Here is a 26,421-nt window from a genome sequence, read left to right as displayed (position 1 = left end):
TGTTCCTATATAACAAAGCACTTAATGTGCACTACCTCGGGGAGTTTTGTTTTCCCTCGAGACTCAATCAGACTCTTAAGAAAACAAAACCCACTATTTCCTTCGGGAGCATACTTTAAGTGTATATTGTTTTAGGGTATAAAAATCATCTATTTATTGTTATTATAATTATTAAATTACTATAATAATAACACCGCGCAATGCATGCTGTTAAATTGTTTTTGTTGAAAATATATTTGTTTACAAACGGTCACTATGTGAAGTCGCTTTGATATTTCACATTTCACTTAAATCGTTTCCATAACATCCAGGTGATCTCGCGCTCATTGTTTAGCCAATCAGCGCTCAGAAGAGTTGTCCAAATATAAATACATTGTGCACTATATTTAATGTGTTTATATCATTTGCCATTGTGTATGAAACGAGGCTGTACAAAACGTTGACAGGTTATATATAGCTTTCCGCTTTTCCGCCACGGCTAAAAATGTACACTGAAGTTCATAGAAACATATAAATATCTCGACTCGACTATGTATGTAGACCTAAAAAAACATTTTGTTGCATTTGATTCAGCAATATTTCGTAAGTCAAATAGGCCATTAATTAGGCAGCCGATTTACAAAATTTTTATTTGATCAGTAAATACGGCAGCGGAAAATGTCGACAACTATTCTTAGTTTCTTATCGCGTGTTTTGCAAAAATAGCCAAAAACCTTGTTTACAATATTAACTTGCACACATTTTTTCCAATACTCATATCGTGTCCTAATGTAGCTAATAAACATGTAGCTAATTTACCAGCATGCCTTGCACTGGGGTCATCTTTTCGGTTTTTTGGATTGTTAATCAACTTTCTCCCGCGTTCCATTGGGAACACTCTCGGACTGAATGGCCTTCGCTTTTTGTTTGTCTTTTCCGCTACGGTACGCTTTCAGGTAAAAGTTTCCAAACAGCGATATCATGGTGACCATATAGAGCATCATACCATAGCTCACCCACCGAGGAAAACCGCAATCATCATATAGAGCTAAGACTGCTTGCACGACGTAAGACACAAACTGAAACTATATGTAAAAAAAAGGTGAGCCGAGAGTAACGGTCAAAAAATGCTGAGTATATCCATGATTCCTTTAAGCCCTGCGAAATTTTTGTTGAACATTCTTTTCAAAACATCTTTCACCCAGGATTACAATTTACGAGACTCTTCTACTAAATTACTTTTACTAATCCCTCACTCTCACTTCTTTGAAATGTCTCAAGTTCAGAGAAGAAAAATTCTGGAATGGGCTCTCAGAAGAACTGAGAAATAAAATTCTCTATGTTAAAAATTGTTCACCTAAACTGGTTAGAAAGACGAATCCAATGCAATATTGTTTCAGTAAATAAAAAAGTAAAGAACTGCATCTACTGTATATAAAACAACTTAAACACGCCATTCGAAATTCTTACCAGCTGAAGTTGCGTGAGGTACCGTTTCCACCATAAGTAACTTCGGATTGAAGGAAATACACTCAGACCGTAATAGGTATACATCACAACATGGACGAAAGAATTGATCATAGAACTATAAAAAGCTGAAACCCCCCGAATATGTTTACATAGTTTCTGGGCATCGTGTTCATCGAAGAGAATAAAGAGGGTATTAGAGAATCATGTCTTAGGAGGGAAGCGCAAGCATTATCGCAAGCATTATATGTGACATTGTTTAGTATTTGTAAATACTTCGAGTCCTTCGGGTACATCTTGACAAAAAGTTTGTTTGTACGAACGTGTTTAAACGTGTTTTTAATAGTCGTTCAAAAACGATTCAAACGTTCGTGACAGTCTAAACTAGGTTCAAATTACGGACTGTGCATCATGAATTATCACAGTTTTGGGCATTTAAGCATGTTTATTATATGGCAAGCGTCCCTTTCGGTGAAATGGAGCTCAGTGATTAGCTTAGAATAATTTTCAGCGATTCATTACTTTCCCGTAATGGACCGGCGCTACCGGCGATGCCATTACGAGATGAAAAACAGAGAAGTTCTGAATGAAAAAGACACAAATAAATGCTCAAGAGAAAATTGCTTTTGAAATCAATAAGACGTCTCCAGACAGTTTAGGTAAACTAAATAATTCAATATTTTGTTTTGTTTTTTATTAACAGTGTTCAACAATTAAGGCTAGTGCTTGTCGGTGGTATTGGATGAAGTGATAGAACCTTATTCTTTTTTATTGTTGTTTCCAAGATACAAGATGTACAAGATCTGTATCACTTATCATCGAAAGGCATTGTGGTTAGATAGGACGAAAGCGTGTCTAACTTTAGGGAAATTCTAGTATTTTGGAAGGTTCCTAGTTAATATAGGATACATGTATTTGGAGTGGATTTCTCGAAATGGTAAAACGTTAGTCAACCAAAAAACTGTTAAATTAGGTGCGCAGTACGGGGAGAGTATTTTATATTTTAACAGGCAAACTTACCAGTACCACCAGGAACCCATTTAATGCCAATCCACCACAGTGCTAATATTGACATGTGATGATAAACATGAAGGAAAGTAATCTGGCTGTTCTTCTTTCGAAGGATGAAAAAAACCTATAAATGCACACGCTGACAATTGCTCAACAACATTTACGTCAATACTAAACAATGGCGATAATTCTTATTAATGTTTCACGGTGCACTGCAAGTGACATTATCTAACCTTAAGGTCCACACACACTGGACGCGATTCGCTAACGCGACGCGAATTTTTCATTATCAAGAGCAAATAAATTCAATTTCCAACGAAAATTTTGAGAGATACAGGTACCAGACAAGTCAAAATGTACCATCATTCAGTAATTACCAAGAACTGCCAAAATTAGCACAGCATTGTCAAAATTAGAAAATTTTGAAAACTGAAAAATTCGTCATATTCGCGTCGCGTTGGCAAATCGCGTCCGGAGTGTGTCGGCTGTTACACTATTTTGAGAGATGTTAATATGCAAGTAAAGAGTGCTGGAAATGTTACAGTAGGAGAAGTCAGCATAGCGTAATAAAATGTAGTATTTGTCAACTTTACATGTCTTAAGCGTAGAATTGCATTGCAAGTTGCACGGGAAATGGCACAGTCAGTGTAACAGCGCCTTTAGGTAATGCGTTTTCCTGATTGATTTCGGACGTGGTATTTTTAAGACGGCGGCTCAAAAATGTTCGCTAAATTCATAACCACTGGCAATGTTTCCACAGAAAGGAATATTTTAGAGATTATTAGAAAACATTTTCCGTGTCTCTATACAGTAATAGAAACACGCATGGGAGCTTGGAAGAACAAGAAATAAGCAGTGGGAGCCGTTAGGGCTAGTTTCGCGTTACGTACGTTACTTTGAGCGTTTCTATAACGTTTACTGTTTACATAACATAGAGACACAGAGAATGTGTTTTCTATTCCTTTTATAATATAACCCAAGAAAAAGATTTTATACAAAATGCTGGACGATGAAATACGACTTATATTGTAAATGCTATCAACCCATACCGTATCCAACATTTCATAGTACTTTGACAAATAAAACCACCAAATAGCATTCGCGATCTGGAAAGTAATAAAATATTCCATTTAAACATCTGATTGTCGATTTCTTAATAAGAAGTTCCGGGGTCGCGTTTTCTTGATAAATCCTGTATATATGTGCCACATTAAATTGCTTCTGTTCTTGTTAAAGTGTATGCATGAGTATAACTTGTAAAATGCGACTATTACTATTAATAGAGCAACAAGGATGAATTACGTTTACGACCAATCAGCAAATTCGTTTACATTTTCCGCAACCCAATAAAAATGCATGATGAAAAAGTACGTTATTTACCATTTTATATGAAGTACCAAAAAGTTAGGTATTCTGTTGCCTCAGCCTGAATTATGTAACAACAGATCTTTCTCATAATGGCGTCAAACGCAGAGACCCTGATGTTAAACGAAGTTTTACGGAGTTTAATGCATCCTGCGCCTGACGTCATTATGCGTGAGGTTCTATTCAGCCTGGCGCACACTAGAGATACGTCCGTATAAGCCCGGCGCACGCCGGAGGAAACATTTAAGTTGAGCTTGTTTGAGACTTTGAGCACGTCAATGCAGATTCAACTTGCCGAGTGTTACCGATTTGCGATCCAATTTATATTTTCTAGCAAATATTAACTTTTCCGCTAGCGGATAGTGTCCAAGGGCCAGTTGAATGAAAGCCGGATAGCGCTATCCACCGGATGGTGGTTTTTTTCACCGTTCTAAAAATGCGCGAAAAGCGATAACATTTCATATTTGGGACCTGCAATTATTAAAGAGGATCCTTGATTTACGAATACTAAGATTTATTCAAAGTTATAGCAAACAAGGGTCGAAATTTAAAGCGATTGAAAAAAAAACACTATCCGGTGGATAGCGCTTTCTGGCTTTCATACAACGGGCCCGTGGCGGACACTATCAGCGGGGGGACACTATCCGCTGTAACACCGAGCTTTAGCAAGATGCCAGGCGTACTCAGTTGCTTAAAAAGGCACATAACTTTCGTGTGTAGGTGCCTTTTACGAAATCGATAAGCGAAAATCAAATAAAATTAAATTTATTAAGTCCTTAAATTTTTTAGGCAGTTGAAAACCAATGGAAATCTTAAACTGGGAAAATTCGTCAGTCGTGAGGTATACCGCAGGAAAAGCTCTTTCCAGAGCATTGAAATAATATACGAAAACCATTTTTTTAATTGTAACTTTTATTTCGAGCATAATAGGGTACTACAGAGTTACTTACCCTCATATGCTCCGGTTCGGTTGAAATTATCACTCTGTTGCATACATAACGATAGCCAGCTTTCCACGCGCCAATTAGAAGCTACAACAATAGAAAAAAGCATTCAATAATTTAGTAATGACCGGCTAGAAGATGTGCGCCTTCCAAGTGCAATGTGCACATACATGAAGTTGAGTCAATTAGGAATTTTCACGGAGTGGAAATTATCTAAGTTGTACCAGTAGGTCGTTGCTGTTATTCTCATGGTGATTGCATGCATGAAAACTACAAACCCACTTAATTTCAATTTTAATTTTAACTTCTCTAAAAATTATTTCATTTTATTTAAACAATATTTTAGGCTGTAGACAATTTAAAAGCCGTTGAAGTAGATAAACTAAACAATTTCCAACAGTCAAGGAGACAAGGGTATGAGAAGTTGAGATGTACCAGTATGAGAAGACAACACCTAGAAATATAGATATATACCTCTGAACAGCAATAAAAGTTTAAAGCAGTTGCTCCAAAGTTATACAAGGCCATTGGGATTCTAAGCTCAAGTGGTTGTCGCTTATCCATGAATCGCGGTCCAAGTTGAACAACCAAAATATATAAAAGGCATGCTGAAAGGGGACTGTAGATAGATGGAACTAGAAACCAACCTTGAGTTCTGGGATCTATATAAAATGAAAAAAAAACTGTTGTAAAACAACAACCATTTGTGAGCTGTGGGATAACACACCACTTGAAGGTCAGTCTAAAGATGCATAAAGTGCTATATATTGATATCACAATGAAGATATGCAATTATATATATATATATGAGTGGGTAAAGGTAGTGGAGATTTTAGTGCTATAATAGAGCATTCGATCATATCATGCTGAGACCAGTGTCTCCAAGAGACATGCAGTGTAGTAATTGTCACAACTTCAGGGTTTTTGACATTCTTTACTCTTAGTTTATGTTCAAGGAAGCAAACAACCAGTGCTGAAAAATGACTCCCTTTAATTTTGGACTTGCCACTATAAAATTAAGCAGTTTTTCTTAAATTCATTCTGCAGTGCAAGTTTTTTTACAAAATGTGATGAATATGTACTTTGAAACTATATCGGTACATAATGTGGTATAACAAATGGCTAAATAGACAAAATACTTCTTGACGTTTCGACCTGGTTTCCTGACGAAGGCCCTCAGGTCGAAATGTAGAGAATTGTTTTGTCTATTTAGGCAGTTGTTATACCACATTTGATGCTAAGTTGTTTGAAGATGCTGCCACACTGCTCCTTGGTTATATAGGTACATATCATCAGTACAATTACACATAATTACACCTTACCACTTGTGCTGTCAAACTGGTTGTAATATCCTTTGATATCTGATACAAAAGTATCCATGGTCCTAAACAAATTGGTTGTGATTTATTAACCTCAGTGAGTGAAATGCCTAGAGTTAAACAGATCAAGATGCAGGACGACCAACAGGAAGAAATATATGGGGGGAGGTACACAAATCATTTCAGCAAGAATTGCCCAACTTATCATGGATTTAAGCAACAGTTGCCAAAATTTTGAGTACAAATTGCTGAGCTCATCATAAATTCTGCCCAGAGCTGGCAGCAGCACGTAGTCCCAATGCTTCGATCACCTATGGGAAAAGGTATTCAACATGTTGATAACCACAAGCTAATTTAGCCATGCAATCATTGTGGATTTTAAATAAAAAATTACAATAAACTGCACAAGGTTACCAATGCTATACTAAAGCAATGTTTTTAATTATCATAGATATCTTGTATACTGGCTCTTTTGTAGTAAAACAGAAACAAAATATATTGTTTCCCTTCTTGAATAGATTGTAAACATATTGTTCATTTCCATTCACTATCACTTGCAAAGAGACAATTGCTGTCATCATTTGAATAGTATAAAACTCAATGTCTACATTTCCTGTCAAGGAAATAGGAAATAAACAATTTGCCAAATTATTCGAATGAACCAAGACTGCATTATGAGCTTTAATTTCAGAAATGTGAAAAGAACAGACGGAACTTCTGCCAAAGATAATAATTTAATAACTTAACTAGAACTTCTAACCCTATTGGACCTGATTGGCTGTCATGCAGCCACTCACTCTATTATACATAAGCTAATATAAGGGGAGAAGTGAAAACACTCCAGAAATACAGCATACTAAGAGGAGAATTTATATCAACTTCACACAATTTCATGATAATTTAGAAAGTTCTAACTAACAATTATACCATTCACTCCTGTCATATATGGTTGATAACTGATCAACTTCATTTTGTAGGTTATCAATCAGCTTACATACAACTCAAGGACATTGTAATTATTAAATATCATTGTCCTCCATTGGTGTCCTCCTTAACTTCAACCTAATTTAGTTTCCCAATTCAAAAAATGTTTAACCAAGTTAACCTCAGTGCTAGGGAAGCAGGTCAGTTTAAACCTGATTAAGCATGTTTCCACTTAAAAAATCTGAGTCAGATTTTCCCCTCACTGAGGATGAGATGAGTTTGTTTGTGCCCATGTCAAAATATTTCTACACTCTCGTTATTAAAAAATAAATCACACAATACATTCGAATATTGGCAGACTATCGCAAAACTATCAGTCAACTGAACTGCAGATATCCTGAACTGCAGATATCAAAACAATATCGGATCGATACACTGCGCTTTCCTATTAAAAACAGCAATAAATATAACACACTTGAGAATTTGATTCATATTGGAGTCCTTGGCAACCAAGATTCGTAAAAATTAGTTTCGGTTTTCTATAGTGTCACTTTTAACACCTTATTCTGACAATTTTTCCCACCCAAAAATATGGTGATATTCACATGGCGACAAATGTCAAATTGGATCATGATCCAAAGTCCAAACTAATCGTGAAGCTTAAGTCATGATAAAATCATAAAACATACCTTTGGAGATAAAACCACTTATACCCTTTTCCAATTTCAATTGCTGAAGCACTATTGAAATCTTTAAGAGGAAAATCGCATTTCCTTCCCACACTTTTTTTTCACAGACTTTAAATAACAAAGCACTTTAACAATTGATTTTGAAGTTTGAATTTTGCAATGTTAAATTTGGTCAATGAGGTCAAATTCCAAATAATGTTTCCACTTAGATATGCATATGTCTCCGTATATTTCATTGATTTTGCAATGTGATTTACTGATACCACTTTACTACATTCCAGCATTCTCTAATAAGCATTAAGCAAAAAATCATTATTAAAAACTTGAGTTATCAGAGAGTAACTTGACGTCGTCCCAACATGTGCTTACATGCGCTCGTGGTAGGAAGTTCTTTTTTCAATGTAATCCTGATGAACTTGGCTCTGGGCCCTGGCTACTCTTTCATCCTTAGTGCCAGGCGGTACCAGGAATTTAATTTGATCTAGCTAGGAAATACCCATACATACCCTTTTCGACAAAGGTGAAGCACTTTCAATTTCTAATTTCGATCACTTCCGGTGACTATTAATTTTAATTTGAGGAATCATTCAAACAATCATATTTTGGTCCAGGGAGCGTCAATGGTCGTCCTGATATTTTTCAATATTTGCAATCTTGCAGAAGAAAAAGATTCTAAGTGGCAAGAGTACGAACGGGAACCTATACCCACTCTCCCACAACACCCATCCAATCTCCAACATGAACCACTCATTCTCCCAAAACTAGTCCTAATACTCGTTTTCAACATAGCAAAGTGATCGAATCTTAGCTATTGGCTTAGTAGGCTCTCATGAGTCTTTCCCTTCTGCATAGGTGTAATGAGCCGCAACGTGGTCTAGGTCCTTTTAAAGGGTCTTAATTTCGAGTGGAATCATACACAACTCAATTTAAGCCAGGAACAGTTGAGTAAAATTTGTCAACCATCGCCTTCGGTGATATATATATATATATATATATATATATATATATATATATATATATATATATTATATGTATATATATAAACTACTCCCGAAGATGGAGTTGAAATGAATAGATTATATTGTAGTCTTGCAGAGGAGTAGTTTTAACTACATAGAGTTATAACAACGCCTTTAATGGGGGTAAAAACAACTCGCATGGCCGAGTTGAAAACACTCCTTCCTTAATAATGAATGTAACTCGTTCAACGTAGTAAAAACAACTCCCACATTAATGTAAAGAGTTATTGTGACTCGTGAATAACATGATAATGGCCTAATCAATGGAATTGTCTTCATTGACTTAAAGAAGGAATTTGACACAGTTGATCACCAAATAATTAAAAATTACGGAATAAACGAAATCAGTTTGAGGTGGTTTGAATCTTATCTTACCGATAGAGCCCAGAAATGTCGCGTCAATGATCAATTATCAGACTCTGTTCCATGCAGGGCATTCCACAGGGCAGCAATTTGGGACCACTATTATTTCTTGTTTATATTAATGACCTCCCAATGAAGTGATAGTTACGTGTCGAACTCTGCTGATAAATTCCAAAATGTTATTAATAGGTCTGAATAGCTGGCTCATTGTAAATACCATTGTTATCAAAGGTAAACTATACCTGCCATGGTACCATTAGAACATTATAACATACCCGTTCTCAACCCGATATTTTCCATTTGTGACGTCGTGTAGCGACTGCCAGGGTCTTTACCCAAATAATTCTTAGCAATGGTTGACTGGTAGTTATTATTAAAGTGTTTACAAGTGACTTTTGGTGACGGTTTTTTTATCACTTTTATGTGAATCGTGTGGGCGATATGCTATATGTAGCTACTTGTCCTGCGCGTGTAGTGACTCGATAGCTACTTATGCTTCTTAAAATTCCCATAGAACTAAAGGTCTGTTTACATGATCGAATTTTTTAAAGAGCTTAATTTCTGTTCACTTAATTCTGATGGATGTATATTTATAGTCTATTCTATAAGGGGCGTAGTGAGGTGTTGAGAATTAGGGAGACTAATAGCGAAGCAAAGCATAGCTAGGTACATGTGTTACTACAACTTATATACAGTCTCAAAATACTCAGTTTTCTCAGAATTTTGAACAGTTAATTCCAAAATACTGCACCACCAGAAATGTTATTGCCTTCTCCCCGCTTGCAGATATTGTGACTCGCAATGTATATATATGGAAGGGCAACAAATCCACTAAAGCCAATGCAGTACTACAGCTTTAGCAATATGACACTACATTCCATGCGTCTGACGTTACTTGGACCCGACAAAACTGGATATCAGTTCAGACCTTTAGACCTTTTCTACTTAAAAAACGAAGTAGACTAAGTAGACTTCCTGGGTCTCGACCTGTATATACAGTATTTTTGCTCGCTTCGCCCGTGCGTGCTAATTGATGTACACCTCTTCAATAGAACCCCGGTGGGAGAAACTATTGATAAATATTGACGATTTTTTTTCCTTTGTAATGTGTTAATAAGATTATGCAATATTTTAAATACTTTCACATGGTTCCAGTTGCGACTGTACGTATCGCTTTTTGTAGCCGCTCCCGATGTCATTGGCATTGCCCGGTTAAAATGCACTCTACTATGTGCCTTTTTGCCAACGATGCATAGTTTAAATTGTTATGCTCCATTAGTTATTAAGATTAGCACCTATTGATATTACGTAATTGCACATGTAGATACGTGTGCTAATTTTGCTACGTTGTTGATATGCGTGTTAAGAGTTTGATATGATTCAGTGAACAAATATATTGAAAGAATATTAAATAACTTAGATTGCATTAGCACCGAAGTGCATTTTTAATCTGGTTGGGTAACATTAGATTTGCTACAATCTGGAATTCAGTTTGGATTACTACGGTGAGGAATTCGTCAACATCAAATCATTCTCACTGCAGTCAGACAATAGGGTTTGTACTGTAGTAATATGCTATATATATGTATTATAAATGCCGCCGGAATTACAATGTGTAGTGGCAAAAAATGTATGAAATTATTAATACAACAGTGCAGTAGAAATTAGCAATAATACGTTTCTATATATAGGAGTCTAGACCCTATCGAATTCATGTTGAATCCAACTCATTCGAGAGTATGTTCTTGTGTATGACATTTGCTCCTGATTTGTTGTTATAATCATGAAAATCTCTACTCGAAATACGTCTCAGAGGTCCAATCCGCAAATAGTATAATCAGATAACTGATCTGTGCGAAATGCGACCTTCGTTTAAAATGCTTGTCATTATTGCTCGCATATTTTCTATGCAAACACAATCTCACGATAGAATTGCAAAGAAAGCTTATACAATTGTGTAAACTCGGTTTTCGCGATTGATATACGGCGTGGTCCGAAGTTTTTCAAGTGCATAATTAACATATTTAAGCACCGCATATCCTGCAGTAAAAGTGCAAACTGTTCTTTGTTTACTTAACAACTGCAAAACGTTGTATTAACATGTATTATAGTTCTATATACAATTACATTTACATACCGGACTTTAACTCAACAAGACAATGCCTGCAGAAAGTATTATATTATCTAATCGCTTAATATAGTATTGTAATAAACAGTTTTCTGATATAATGAAAACAAGACGCCTGCAGGGGCCGATGGTATCAAAGCCCGGATAGCGCTATCCACCGGATAGTATTTTTTTGAATTTTTGCACAACTGTACGTTGTTCACTATAACCTGGATTAAATCTTATTATTAGTTAAAAAACTGACGTTTCCTTCTTTAAATGTGCTATTTATATATCCGTAGATTAAAGCTTTTCAACCCTTTTTATGGCAGATAAAAAATTGACTATCGATGGATAGTGCTATCCGGCCTTGATACAACCGGTTCCTGCTCAGAGGCTCACACTGACCTCAATGACTGCGCGCAATGCGATGGTGCATTGGCGCGCGCGCTCAGAAGAGAATAATCAATATACATGCCGTATAGAACAATGTTTTACAATAATCACCTTTGTATTTATACATAATTACGGATAATGACCTCGGCTTGGGAGGAATAGCTGCTAATTATTATACAGAAAGACGGAGGGACAAGTGACATATCTACTGGTTTAATGACATTTAGTCTAATACCGTAACTGCGCCTATAAGCCCCCCATGCCCACGCCCCCTACGAATATTTCACTCCACAGATAAGCCCACCTGCGTATAAGCTCGTAAAATTACTACAGTTTATTTTCTTTACTTTTTCATAGAAATATGTCGTGACAATAAAAACTATTGCTATCTTCGGTTTAGACCACTGCACTATATATGACTGCAGTATAATACAGTGAATGCATTATCCCCTTCGTATTTATAAGCCTGCCCCACATATAAGCCCATCAGATGAAAGGGTTTACGAATTTATATAAGCCCTGGGCAAATGCGCGGAGGTGTAAGGTATAAAATATAGAGTGCATATATAAATATACAAAAATCATACGTTATCAACCTCCGGGTCATTGCTTGTTAGCAAAAATGAAAATGCAGTATACTTGTTCTTATAAACAACTCCATTTTGTTTAATAATTCAATGTTGTCATTATTCAGAATTATCGCATCGCGTATTTGACTTGATATTTAGTTCCTAAAACGGCGGCCATTTTGACGATTTTAGTTATCATAGTTGTCCATAGTGGACATATCTCGTACGCTAAAATCCCATGGCAAAATGATCTTAGCGATTTAAGACACAAAATGGCTCTGTCGGCCAATTTATAATAAAACCATTTACTGGAAAACAGCTATACAAATCATGCTTTTTTGTAATACGTTTGTAAGGTTTTCTTTAAATGCTCGTGTTAACAGACAAGTTGTATATACTGTAGTATTTATTTTTATTCATGTTTTTCTGACAATCAGTGCTAATAAGAATATATATGTGCCGCATAACTTGCATTAGAATAAAAGTCAATGCGGGTGCATTTAGTTGCATTTTGGTTTAACCAGTGCATGTTATATTTCTTTCGCATTGTTTATATGAATAGAGTGGATGAAGGTTTTCATGCATCTTGTAAATAATGGAAAATCGATCACTATGTATGTACCATGCAGTATACGATTGCATGGCATTCTAAATGGTTAAAAATTCTGAAGAGTTTATGCATTGTGGCGCAAAACGCTTTTACTGACTTACGCGCAGTGATTATACGAGATTCGTCAGATGGCGTACGCAAAAGACGGAAATGACGAATCTTGTACTCGTAGTCGTACTGGTAGTCATACTGGTAGTCACTGCTAAAACTCCCTATTAATTATCGTGGGCGCTACGTCTTAGTGGCCGAGCAGAACCGTTTACGTGCAGAAAAAAGACTACGTAAAAGGTTATTTAAAAATTATTTTCTATCTCACGACTCGTTCATTAAGATGTTTGCTGACGTGTAGGAGCACTACAAATGTTTTCCATTTATACAAAGAGATTAATTGCACGTACTCAAATCAAAAAACTTTTCCACAAATTAAAAAATTATTGTTCTCGTAAGTTCGTAGCTATTGGAAAATTGACTTTCCAATCATGAAAGTGAAAGTATATACACTCGATCCTCTATCAAGTACAATAACTCGAACTATATCGAATTTAGTAAATGTGCTACGGATAGTTTTATTTACAATAGTATAGATATATAGTATTTACAATTTTTACCGAAATTTCAACTGTTTCTTGAACTAGTTCAGTACTTTTTCCTAATTCCAATTAATATGAACGAATTGATGTGTAACTTTAAAATCTGAAATCGTGGATTTTTACCATCCATTTGAATCACAATTTTTCTTTGCATTTCCCTAATTTTTCGGTCATTTTTCTGTATATTCAGTTCAAGGTGATCCGAGGTCAAAGTATAATTGTAAAAACGTTTCAGCATGCATATCAAGTAATTGCCCAAAACCAAAATTTTAATTTAGCTAAGCGCATGTTTGAATAGTTTACTAGTTACCAGTTTGAACTCGTCTAAACTCACGCATGCGTGTAGATGACAACTTCAATTTCGCATTTGCATTCCCAACAATTCACGGCGATTGCTGAAAAGAAACAATGATTAGAAATCGCCATTCATGACGGTTGTTCCTTAATAAAAGCAATTATGTTCATCATCAACACGTATCAATTATTACGTTCATATCCAAAATCGCAAAGACGCATGACGTTCAGTTCATGCATGACTGCCTGACGTATAATCACCTTACGAACCGTCTATAACACATTAAATATATATACATATTCTTTTAGGTCAATACCTAATGGAGAAAATAATATCAAATGTTGAAGATTTTATTATCCGAGTTGAAAACGCGAGTGGTAAGATTAAATTTTGCAACTAACTATTTTACTCTATTATTTCAATCTCGGCCACCGTGGCTTAAAAGTTCCGAGGTTTACATAACACGAAATCTAAACGACTTTCAACAATCACCATCTGTGTCCACATAAGCAGTTCACATAAGTGAGCTCCAATATACAACAAAAACGATGACTCCATTGTATTTCAAATGCATTGATTGGATGAAACCAATTTGAATCTGACTTAAATACAAATTGCTATTAATGGCTGGAACTGTCTTCCAAAAAGACTAGGAAGAGTGTCAAGAGGTGGAAAAGTGTATTTTGAGCCTAAATTTGCAATAAAATATATTTTACGTCCGACACTATCAATTTCCTTGCTAGAAATTTATGCTACAAGTAGTTGCTAATTTATTACGTCAATTAGCGAGAAAGCATTCGAGATGTCAATCTCATATTGTAAGCACTGGAGGTACAACGGAAGTTTCCTTTGCTTTGAATGACTATCCTTAAGTTAAGGCTGAACGTAACTCTGTTACAATTGATACTTTATGTACGAGAAAACTCGTATAATTCGAGTTATTCGTAGTTAACTCGATTAGACGAATTAGACGATTCTGTCTCGACTTACATAAAGTAATATGCGCCTGCACGTTTTCAACTATAGGGCCCAAATGTCGATAAATTTTTGAGGGGACTAAAACCTGCTTTGAAAACATCCTCGATGAAATTTTGATCGCTACGGCTGTGGAAGCAATTACCCCGCCTAAATTAATTTCTTTTTTATACTTCACCACGTTACACGCTGAGTATACATACTACAATCACTGCATGTATATATGTATCGAATGTTTGAATTTTTAAGATCCTCGGGTAAAAGATTGGCCACTTGTTCAGAGTATTTGGTGTCCAGTTCTTGCAGTCATGTGTTATATCGTAGTCGTAATTCTTGGGCCAAGGATAATGAAAAATCAACAGGCATTTCAACTGAGAGTTACTATGATTCTATACAACTTCTTAGCAATCGTTAGCAGTGGATACATGTTTATAAAGGTTAGTGCTTTGATTACTGATTGATCGACATGCATCCGCACGATTTTCGACTGATGACTATTTAGTTCTTCAGTCAACGATTAGTCATATATTGCTGACGTATACTATAGTAGAAACTGATGCATGATTTATATAGATTAGAGGATTGATAAAGAGAGTTTCAGAGGCACATGTTACGAAACTGTAAACAGCTGTTTGCACTTGCGATTTTTGCTGCGATTTAGATGCGAACGAATAGTAAGTTGAGAATGCTATGATGTGCACGCTCCTCTATATTTGAACATCCGTAACTAATTCACTCGTTCGTCACAATATTAATCTCTGATGTGCACGTCAGCTTTTAGTCAGTACCGTGCAAGCAAATTACAGTTTCATCTGCCAAGCCGTGGACTACTCGATTGACAAGCCAATAGAAATTGAGGTAAGAAATTTCAATACTATGGCTTGTATCTAAATTCTAGAATCCTATTCGTACTCGTGCCTGTATTTAAGATGCTCACCCAAATCACACATATTAAAAATTACGCATAAATTGTGGTCTCAGTTCTCACAGATCAATGAGATAGTCCTTTCTTAAATAAGGTGTATGGGCAATAAAAAATAATTTGTATTATTAGTGTCTTATTTGAAAGAGATATTAAAATTATGATAAAAGTTGTATTTCACATTTGTCATATAGTGCTTTGTTCACGAAATACTTTCACTAAAAGCGGCTGATTGTCCGCCATCTTGGATTACTTTCCGGCCTCATTAACTAAAGTTTTGATGACGTCACAAGTTGGGTTAAACTTTTAGAATAACTTGTAGGGAATAAAACTAGACGTTACTATCGAAAGTGAAGTTCTGCCTCAAAGGGAGGGCAGATGGGAGGTAATTTTACGGGAAAAATCATGTGAGCAAAATTTGAAAAATAATTATATGACTTCCCTAATCGAATTGTTTAATTATATTACCTTTAAATACAATAAATTTCAATACACATACGTATAACTCGTCTGGAAATATACCTCAAAGCTTTCAACCATAGATGTATTAGAATTTACATAGTATACTTACAAACGTAATAAACCTAATTTAATTCCACATTTATCACACCAATGGATATATCAAATAAGTTATTTTACAGTAAGAGTCAAGGCCCAAAAGATGAGAATTTAATTGATGCATCCCAGAAATAGCTATTACATCCTTGCTGCTCTCCCAGTAATTATATCAGAATAAAACATATATTTCCTTATTATTAATCCTCATTAAGCCAGTTCTCATATGGTGTACAAATTACAAAAGCAATAAATCATCGAGAAAAATATTCTACGGAAATACGTAAAAAAAGTCATAAAAATGTAAACGTTATCCGACAAAAATTCAAGTTTCCTTTCGCTAATCCACATACGTCCGAAAAGAGGTCTGGAGAAGAGTTTCCGCAAGAATAGGAAAGCTGCCTGAAGGCAGCAACAAAATGGCTCACAGTAGATTAGATTCGGCTCCGCACGATATCAATTTTTTTTTCTTGCGGTCCGAATTCATATTTTAGCGTTTCCTGCAATCTTATTGGCTACGCGAGCGGTCCGTATAAGGCCGTACGGACCGCGCGAGATTTAAAAGCACAGAGCTAACGCTGAAATATTAATTCGAACGGCATGCAAGAAAAAAATTAATCTATTATTTACCAGTTTAGTCGGTCCGTCTAGGGAAATATTTCCCTATACGGACCTCCCGTCTGGTAAATAACATATATTTATTCAGAAGACGAATATATCAATATATGCACCCCCAACATGGAGGAATTTCTTTTAAAGCGCCTATATCACTTGTGGTATCTTTACGGATTTGAATAGAGCTTGAAAAATTAGTTTATAAGTCGATCTACAACCCTTTTTGGTATAGTTAAATAGTTTCGGAAATATTTACATCTATACATGACGATTTGCCTAAATTTCCGTCGTGCTCGGGGGCCTGGGACTCAGGAACCGAGTTCTTGTCAATTGTAATTTCACTTCGATCTTCCAATAACGTAAAATATTTTGAGAAAAACTCGCCCAGTTGCTACAGCCATACACAACGCACCGTTCCCGCATTTTTTTCTTGAAAAGCGCAAACTATATCGCCAGTGAAACTCTTCATATTTACATTATATAAGACGACGTGTTTGCAAATCATTCCTGAGTCCCATTCCCTCCAACCGACGTATTTTCGAAACTATTTAATTATATCAAATAAGGTTGTAGAACTTATAAACTAATTTTTCAAGCTCTATTCAAATCCGTAAAGATCCCACAAGTGATATAGGCACTTTAACCTAATCGGCATACTCCTTTACATTTTTCACGCAAAACGAAATCCCCCTTGTTGCATGCACCTCCCACCAATTAACTTGCCCTGTCCAGGGGTGAATTGTTTTCTGGTAAAAAAGTATGATGTCTGTGTTTTTAAAACCACCTATACGTTTCCATTATGATATAGATTGCAAGAATCATTTGGTTGCATTATTTGTCAAAATATTTTGAAATGCTTGACACGGTAAGCGCTTTTTACTGAAGTTTTATAGTTGGAACATTCATTTAATTGAATTAGCATAAAACGCAAAATTGCAAATATTTGCATGGTAAATTATAGCGAGGCCTATTTTAGCGCGCAGTATGGTGCACGTGAAATGTGTAGTAAGGAATGTATGCAGTATTCCTAAGAGAAGACAATATATTTCAGATAAATTTTACTTTTCCAAGGATCTGTGCATGCATTTTCAAAATGTTTCAAAACTATGGTTGCACTTTAGATGAAGTACCCTAGTGATGTGTGCAGTATTTAAATTTCCTTAGAATAGGCCCTGTTTTTTTAGAAATTTTGAGAATGTATTAAAACGCCATCTTTATTATAAAATTAAACAGGTAATTTTCATTCTGCGCAAAAAAGAACGCCAGATTTCATTTCTTCATGTGTACCATCATTCCTCTGTACTTATCTTATGGTGGATAGCTGCAAAGTGGATTCCTGGAGGATCATGTGCGTCACATACGAGACAATGAGTGATTATGATATACAATTAGAGTATTTTTAAGAGTAGATGTAATAATTATAATCTGCCTGACAATCCCATCTTATTACCCGATTTGAATCGATTGTGGGAAATATTTGGTTGGCAAAAGAACGCGCACTGTTGGATATACCTCTTTCCTCCCTACTATTGACCTGTTCGAGAAAATTGAGAAAATTTGGAACTACTGTCCAAATGATAAACTTATCTAATCAAACACCTAAATTCGATTCCCAGTCGTATAGAGGCCGTTATTAAAGACAATGTGAATATTAAGTGGCTGCCTTTTTTACACACCCTATAGTCATCTGTACTAAAAAAGTTGTTGTTATATCACGTGTATAGATAGACTGTTGTAGTACGTTAGTAACATTTTAGGCGATCGGTGGAACATTTTTCCTGGGCTATTTTGTAATAGCTCGCCGAAATAATATTTTCTCACATCAAAATATCGTATTTAACTTACGTGCGTTTAAATACGATTTTTCTCGCAAATACGATTTTTCTCGGCAAAAATTTATAACAAAACAGTTTCTCGCGTGTTCTGCAGGGGCCGGTTATATAAAACTCTTTACCTACACTTTGCATAGTTATATCCTAGTTAACTCTGAAATAACACAACTCTGCATGCACGATTGGCCAATTCTGTCCTTAACTACAGCTAAAAGTTAACTAGTCTTTTAAACAATTGGCTTCTGAAATATAAGGCAGATTTATACTTCTTTCATATTACTCTATTTGCTATTTCAGCATTCGTTCCAGCCATAATAAATTCCTTCGTTCATGTGGTTATGTATACTTATTATGGACTTAGTATGTTCCCTTCATTGCGAAAATATCTCTGGTGGAAAAAATATTTAACACAACTTCAAATGGTAAGTTCTGGGTAGTGATAAAACACTAATTCAAAATGTAAACAAGGAGTTTGTTTACATTAGTCATTGCGGACTTTACCCCACCTTTACAACTGTAATGAAATCCACCTGCTCTAATGTCATTTTACTCTTTCTTATATAGATCCAATTTTGCTTCATTTTTTTTCAATCGATCTTTGTTGTGGCAACTGACTGTAGTTCTATCTATCCGCCATGGATGCTTATTGTAGCGATATTTTACATGATTACAATGTTGTTGCTGTTTGGAAAGTTCTATTTAGCCGCTTACATCTCACCTAAAACGAAAATAATGAAAGCAGAAGAAAATGGCTATGTAAAAGACTATGAAAGAAAAAAACTGTTGTAAACAGCTAGGTCAATATATTTAGCAATAACCCTGCTCTAATGCAAATTTAATAAGTTTAGTATACGACAATTAATAATGATTACATTAGAAGTGAAAATAATATACACTTATAATCCTGAGCCTGAGGGAAATACTGAGTTTTGTTTTCCCAAGTTCCTTGTTATATAGGAACGTGAAAAACACACATACCATACACAACAATTTTGCAACACTCGTTGCGAACCATTGAACAGATCGCTGATCAAAGCAAAATATTCGTTTTTTACTTTTTGAATCTCTTTTGGTTTGCTGATCAAAGAACGTACGTTTCAAACATTAAAGTTTATTATCCTCTTAGTGTTCGCTAATCGTTGTCAAAAATCTAGTGATTTGGGGTTGCCCTTGTAACACTGAATATTTAATATATATCCGTGCTTTATTAGCTGCGTCAGAATGATGTCAGCTCATAGTTTTGCAGTGGATAGTATTATTTTCCTTTCTTGCGAGCCTAAATGCATTGCGTGCTTGCAAGCCTGCGGGTTGCCACCCCAAAGCAGGGCTGATGCGCAGGCTAATCTGACAAACGAATCGTCATTTTGCATTTGCACGAGGGAAGACATCCTGATTCCTGATTCGTGAAGATCACACAGAGATCAAAATGCCACCGCTAAACGTGATGCAGCTTTAATGCCAAGCGGGCATCTTGCATCTAGGATTGTAAAAATTTGAATAAGTATGTGGTCTACAGCATGACAGATTAAAGTAATGTTTAAAACTACACATTGTGGTAAAGTTGAAACATGTTCACTTTAGTTCACCAAAAAGGAAAATGTCTAATACTCTATTTTATACTCACGCTTCATCGGACCCAGCTTGTTGATAAGACTTCTTATCAATTGTTCTGTATTTTGATGCAGACAATCTTAAAGACCATCGATCGAGGCAAACTGTTGCAAATGCCGGATGCAGTGTGATACATTCCGGTGGTGTTTGCATCGCTTCAAGAACCCATTCATCTGACAGAGCCTCTGTACATCTTTCAAAGTCCCTGCAGCACACACACTCGTTTTCGTTTTGGAGTAACTCTGTGGAACAATTTCCACACGAACACCTGAAAATTATAAACAATCACTTGTGCTCTTTTAATACTTCACATATAGATGACAGATTATACATGGAGACACACCAGTTACTAAAGCTTTCCTTTCCAGATAGACGGTCTTTTAAACCTGCTATCCTTCGCTCCTTTTCTTCTTGCCTTTTCCTGTAATCATCGAGCCATTCCTCGTCAGCTATAGGCTCGTTCGCGTAATGACCAACCTCAGGTAGATTGGCCTCTTCGTCGCCATCGTCGTTAGAGGCCCCATGATCTCCGTTTCAATAATTGTATATTTACCCGGATAATAGTTATATTTTGAATCATCATCCGGAATAGAGTAATTTTCAGAGTCAGAGGATGTTTTAGACATTGTTGATGCAGTATTATCAGTTAAAATTTATTATGTACAAGTCTTTGCAATACCGTATTTATAATATATTTGTACGCGAAGCTTAACACGGGCTCCTCGCGCTACGGCACTAGTACCAGTTTTCCGATTACTATTTATCTGACGGTCAACATTCACAATCTCGCAGTATTTGGTCAGAGAAAGACATGGAAAAATATAAAATCATCAAAAACCAAAACGAATCCTCATTATTTGCCACCTATACTTCTCATTTATGAAATAAAAAAAATTGGTTGATATGCACTTTAAATATGCCAAGCGTGGCATATATGATCATAACAGTAATGGATGGAGAAAAAATTAATGTTTAAATCCAAAGATTTTCCCCACTCCGCAAAAAATTGCGATTAAACAGTTACACCCATTTAGGAGAATAAAAAATCACCCCATCACATGGGGAGGTAGGTATCCTCGAGTTTGGACTCGAGTTCGAGTTCGAGTTAAATTTCGAGTTAGAGTTAGAGTTAAATTTCGAGTTGCTTTTTCGAATGCTTTTTCTTGTTTTATAGGAGAAGGCAAGGGCGTAGGAAGCATCCAAAGGTTGGGGGGGCACCAGCTTCTAGGGGCACTTTTGGTTAATAAAAATGGCGGTTAAAATGGTTAATAAAAATATATATATAGGGAAGGTTTGATTCAGGGACCGCCGACCGCAGAGCATTTTTCGTATTTCTTGGTGCTTCGTACTGCTAGGGGGGTCCGGGGGCATGCTCCCCCGAGAAAATTTTGAGATATAGGCCTCTGAAATGGCCGCAAATCCCTCTCAATTTAAGGATTATTGGGAAATAGTAGATACTTTTTTGTTTCTTTCGCTTCCAAAAAGGGCACTTTTGGTCCCTTGAAAAATCTTGGGGGGGCACGTGCCCCCAGTGCCCCCCTCTTCCTACGCCACTGGGAGAAGGGCTAATATACAACCATAAAATTACTGTGTTCAACGCCACTTCCTTTGCAGCGGCTACCTCTATATATAATGCACATTTCCGAAATATCTACAAATCCGTGTTCTTTTTGGAAATTTCTCCAGAGGTCGATTACAAGGTAGACTGTGCAGTATATATTGATGACGGAGTTCTTCGTAGATGAGCATGCACGAAAAACTTTACACATTCTAGCGAGAGTCAGTATGCGAAATCTTGTAAGTAATATTTCCAACTATTTATGCTAGTTTGCCTTTGGGATTGTATAGGACTTTTAAACTCAGTAACTGTACTTAGTCTATTAGACCGGACATAAACAGCTAGAAACAATGACAACGGGTACGAATAGAAAATAACTGATAAATATTTATGTTTAATTTTCAACAATTTACATACCTTTTTTGCGCCATTTCGCTCAGGGCTTTCGCTCAGAGCTCAGGCACGTTGTTCCGAACTTCAGAAAATAAACAAGAGTCGGAGCAGCTCGGAAAATACCGGAAATGCGGGAAACGATTACAACACATTACATTCACTGACATGTATATATTAGTGTATTACTTTGCTTCATTAGTGATTAGGGTAACTCGAAATTTAATATTTAACTCGAACTTCAACTCGAACTCGAACTCGGATCCAAACTCGATGTTTCGGGATTCCCTATCACATGCCGTTAATATAACATATTGCAATTTGCAAGGTTTGAATGCTATTTGTCAATGGCATGTCGTCATTTGGGCCTGCACTCGAAATCTGAAATATGTGGTTGGGTGAATTTTGGGTAACCGGGCTCATGCAAACAGCCCCATCCGTCATAGCCAGGTCTGCGTCGAAGTAATATAGGCAATTAAACACCAATAGAAATTCTTATAAGCAGTTCCCGAATAGTAGCTCACAAAGTGAATATTAAGTAGCTTCGTTTATTTTGATACACCCTGTAGGCTAAAGTAAAAGGATAAAGCTTAGTTATTTTTCGATCAATTGGTCTTTCCTTTTTTCTTTGAATCAACAGTCAGTAGTTCGCCAGAACTTTAACGTTCGCCAGAATTCGATCGGATTGTGTAGTAATACAATGTGTAATAAAATATGTCCAAAATTAATAATAACAAGCGGATACAAATAATAATACTAAATGTTAATCTAAACTTTGTTACTCCTGTTCACGAATCCAACCAAGCCTTTTACAATCAAATCTTTTCCGGTTAGCATTTATCAGGTTGTTTCTTAGGTTATCATTTACTTCAGACTGCAAACAATAATATCTTGTCCTTGAACTAGACAATGTGCTTACGTGAATCATATGCGCATGCGACTATAAATTGCGTCATCTCTGGTAAGCTATCAAATTACGAAACATAATTAATTATTCTAGTGCTTTTAAAGTATCTAAAAAGTAGTGTCTTATTGCAATTTGAACCTTAACATAACTCAGCGAAACATCCTTCCCCCCCCCCCCCGATAATCATATCATCTTTAATCTTCATAATCCTCTGCTCGATGGATCACAACAATTTTCGTTATTGGTCTTCTGTACTCACCGGTAGCTGTCTTCACCTTGACATTTCTTTCTCGACCATCATCTCTACCACGGTAGACTTGTGTTACTCTACCGATGCACCAATTTGCTCGTACTACGTTGGAATCAGCGACGTTGACTACATCATCTACCCGTACATTTCTTTTCTGTGCATCCAACGTCTTCCAGAACGAGTCGACAATTTTTTGCACAAACTCTACTCGATGTCTTGGATTGTTGGTTTCATCTTCACAAATCAATCTTCACAAATTTCCCATCTTATTAACATATACTATATGCACATGTCCCGAATGCTTCTTACGATGCATCAGGGAAAATAAACAGAATTGACAATCCTATTACATTTGGAGGCGTTAGACGTCGATGAAAGGCGACTTTGTTTAGCTTTTCAAATTGATCGAAGAAGCTCTTCCATTCTTTACAAACATCAACAGGTAACTTTTCATCCCAGTTGTATCCCAATTTAATTGCCACAAACGTTTGCCTTTATAATGAACGCCGCAGGCATTCCAATTGGATCGTAAATTCCAGCAACACAACTAAGAATTGTTCGTTTCGTCTTGTTTTCTTCTTGCTCAGCTGTTATCTTCGACATTTCAGCTTTAATCTTGAAAGACAGACTGTCCGTCTTGCTGTTCCAAGCTACGCCAAGTATCTTGTCTGTGCATTATCTTGTCTGTACATGTGCATTCACCTTGAAGAATCTTCATTCCACTACCTTCGTGGTCGTCATCGTTATCCTGTTAATTTTTCGTTGGATATCCGGCGTCCTTTGACAATGAACCCTCCCGTCTAAAGAACGTGATCAAGGTCTTTGGTTAATTTCTTTGCTACGTCTCTTTCTTTGACGGAATCACAGATATCATCCATATATGAATTATCTCTCAGGGAGCTGGCTGCTTCTGGATAGATTTTTGATTTTCACCAGCCGTTTTCTTCACTGCGATCTGGACCATAGCAGGGGCAGGCCTGTCGCCAAATGTCAGAACCATCTTGACATACGTATCGGATTAATCGGAATCACAATCGACTGCCATATCTCTCCAGAGAAACCGGTGTACGTGTTGATCCGTTTCAGGTATAAGTACTCGATGGTACATCTTATACATATCTCCATGTATAGCGACTGGATTCACTGGAAAACGGAGAATGACTCCAAACAGGTTGTTGAGCAAATCTGGGCCCTTTAGCCATTGTCATTCAAACGATGTCCTTGGTAGCTGGATGACGAGTTATACAAAATTCGTAGTGGTGTGCTCTTCTTTTCTGGTCTGATAACAGCGAGGTGACTGATGTAATGGACCGGAACTCACTGTAGTTCTTCTCCTCGTTCGGTGAGATCTTTCTGGCAAACTTTATTTTCTCCATCTCTTTCATCTGTTGGTTGTAAGCTTCAGCGTGTTCTGGGTTTTTTCTTAGTTGCCGTTCCGTTGCTTCTAACCGTTTGATCGCTTGGGGTTTGTTGTTTGAAAGTAGTGATGGATCTCGTTTCCAGATGTACAGTATAATCCACTATTTACCGGATTTTGTGCACAAATTTTCAATCAATTTTCCCTCTTCACACTCAACATGATTAAAATTTTTTGATTCGCACAGGCAGGGATTTATTTCAACTCCAATGGATTCGGTTCACCAAAACTCACCCATCTCAGTTAGGGCGGCTACTCCAACTCGTACTACTTTGTTGATTGCTGCTAGATTACTTTGCATTGCACCGAAAACTAGCCATCCCAACAGTGAACTACGAGCAACCAGATTGCCGACTTGCTTTATTAATTTCCCCAATGTGCATTATTGCATGATCAACGGCATAACACGTTTTTCTTCAGTCCGAGATTTTTTCCAATTTCTTCTACTTTTGGTATTTCATCACTTATGCAAGGAATACCAATTGCATTAATTGAAAAGAGAACTGTTGTTTTCTTTGGTCCTGATCATAACTTGGTACAGTTTGGTTTTCATCTCTTCTTCTTGTCCTCCAACGGTTGTCATAGTGATAGTTACATCCTTTCCTTATAGGTTTAATCGTTGAGCAACGTCATTCCTTACAAAACCAATTTGCGCACCTGAGTCTATAAGAATGTTTCATGTTTGCCTCTTTGCGTTTTCCACTTCTGCTGACGACAAAGGCTGTAACAACTGGAAGTAATGCATCCTTGGTTCCTGCATGCAGCAAAGGGTATAGGTTTTTATTGCACGGCGCATTATTGACCAATTCAGTGCATAAACGTCTTCGACTGCAATTTGATGCGCGGTGATCTCTTCCTGCCCGTCTAAGGCAGTTAAAACACGCATGGTTTTTCTTTACCTTCTTCAAACGGTCATTTGGTGACATAAACTTGTAACATTGGTCCACCCAATGATTAGAACTCGAGCATATCCAACATTTCCTTATTTACCTGTCCCATAACTTGATGTACCCCTTGTCTCTGAGGCGCACTTCTCACTGGGGCTGTCGCTCGCATCCTTATATACGTGCGCTAGAACGAAATGAAGTATCAGAAATCGAATGATATGGTTCGCCAGAACTTTAACCAAACAGGAGGCTCGATTTGCGTGTCGTATAAAGGCGGATTTCCACTTACAGCGAAATCGTTCACTAGCGAAATATTTGCATATTTTCTTTTGAATTTTAACAGTATAAATAAATTAGTTCGACTTGACTGTTCTCAATTCAAAAGAAAATATGCAAATATTTCGCTAGCGAATGATTTCGCTGTAAGTGGAAATCCGCCTTAAATGATAAATCTAATTCGATCTAAATGTGTAAAATGTCTAAAATTAACACTAACAAGCGAATACAAATAATAATTCCCGAGCCGATGCGAAGCACCGGGCGAGGGTACTAATTCCGCCCGGCGATTTTAGCCCCGTTAACACTACAATCAATCTATTGGCACGGCACGGCTAAAATTGGTACCCGTACCCAATTTTATTAGTGTACAGACTGCCAAAACAAAGGCCGTGCACAGATGAAATGGGTACGGGTACCCATTTTAGCCGTGCCGTGCCAATAAATCGAGTGTAGTGTAAACGGGCTTTTAATAACACCCTGGAATGCAAATGCGAAATGAAAGTTGGTCGCCATTATGTCATGGACGTTGGGCGTTTTTGTAAGTTATGCGCATGCGTTAGTTTAAGACCAGTTAAA

General features: G+C 36.6%; 2 protein-coding genes across 10 annotated transcripts; one reads left to right on the top strand and one right to left on the bottom strand.

The window, feature by feature from the left end:
* Positions 1 to 25: 25 nt before the first annotated feature.
* LOC114535789 (elongation of very long chain fatty acids protein 4-like) lies at positions 26 to 9,141 on the bottom strand. Of its 8 annotated transcripts, none has more exons than XM_028557114.1 (8): positions 9,093 to 9,141; positions 6,089 to 6,150; positions 5,241 to 5,428; positions 4,773 to 4,853; positions 3,507 to 3,563; positions 2,467 to 2,581; positions 1,450 to 1,574; positions 26 to 1,064 (listed from the first exon to the last, which is right to left on the bottom strand). In XM_028557114.1, the coding sequence occupies exons 2-8, from the start codon at positions 6,144 to 6,146 to the stop codon at positions 843 to 845; spliced, it is 846 nt and encodes a 281-aa protein (XP_028412915.1). In that variant the 5' UTR covers positions 6,147 to 6,150; positions 9,093 to 9,141; the 3' UTR covers positions 26 to 842. The 8 variants fall into 8 exon arrangements, with proteins under 8 accessions (XP_028412915.1, XP_028412909.1, XP_028412913.1 ...); XM_028557108.1 differs by lacking the exon at positions 9,093 to 9,141 and adding an exon at positions 7,699 to 7,864 and having other exon boundaries at positions 6,089 to 6,396; XM_028557112.1 differs by lacking the exon at positions 9,093 to 9,141 and adding an exon at positions 7,699 to 7,864 and having other exon boundaries at positions 6,089 to 6,195.
* Positions 9,142 to 10,441: 1,300 nt separating this feature from the next.
* On the top strand, positions 10,442 to 19,662 carry LOC114535795 (elongation of very long chain fatty acids protein 4-like). 2 transcript variants are annotated; one of them, XM_028557120.1, is made up of 8 exons: positions 10,442 to 10,585; positions 13,956 to 14,024; positions 14,872 to 15,059; positions 15,397 to 15,480; positions 17,523 to 17,579; positions 17,948 to 18,062; positions 18,844 to 18,968; positions 19,111 to 19,662. In XM_028557120.1, the coding sequence occupies exons 2-8, from the start codon at positions 13,967 to 13,969 to the stop codon at positions 19,333 to 19,335; spliced, it is 852 nt and encodes a 283-aa protein (XP_028412921.1). In that variant the 5' UTR covers positions 10,442 to 10,585; positions 13,956 to 13,966; the 3' UTR covers positions 19,336 to 19,662. The 2 variants fall into 2 exon arrangements, with proteins under 2 accessions (XP_028412921.1, XP_028412922.1); XM_028557121.1 differs by having other exon boundaries at positions 18,908 to 18,968; positions 19,111 to 19,202.
* The last annotated feature ends 6,759 nt before the right edge of the window (positions 19,663 to 26,421 follow it).

This window comes from Dendronephthya gigantea, unplaced genomic scaffold, assembly GCF_004324835.1.
Source record: "Dendronephthya gigantea isolate DGI-Jeju-01 unplaced genomic scaffold, DenGig_1.0 000125F, whole genome shotgun sequence".
In the NCBI taxonomy this organism is placed as follows: domain Eukaryota; kingdom Metazoa; phylum Cnidaria; class Anthozoa; order Malacalcyonacea; family Nephtheidae; genus Dendronephthya; species Dendronephthya gigantea.
This window is presented reverse-complemented; position numbering and strand designations above follow the sequence as displayed.

Bases quoted from the DNA above. Each gene is read 5' to 3' on its own strand.
- LOC114535789 (XM_028557114.1), bottom strand. From the start codon at position 6,146: ATGGATACTTTTGTATCAGATATCAAAGGATATTACAACCAGTTTGAC. The intron at 5,429-6,088 runs GTAAGGTGTAAT...CATTTTATATAG, and splicing joins CCAGTTTGACAGCACAAGTG to ATCCCAGAACTCAAGGTTGG. The intron at 1,065-1,449 runs GTAAGAATTTCG...TTTTACATATAG, and splicing joins ACCTCACGCAACTTCAGCTG to TTTCAGTTTGTGTCTTACGT.
- LOC114535795 (XM_028557120.1), top strand. From the start codon at position 13,967: ATGGAGAAAATAATATCAAATGTTGAAGATTTTATTATCCGAGTTGAA. The intron at 17,580-17,947 runs GTAAGCGCTTTT...AAAATTAAACAG, and splicing joins ATTTTGAAATGCTTGACACG to GTAATTTTCATTCTGCGCAA. The intron at 18,063-18,843 runs GTGCGTCACATA...TTGCTATTTCAG, and splicing joins GTGGATTCCTGGAGGATCAT to CATTCGTTCCAGCCATAATA.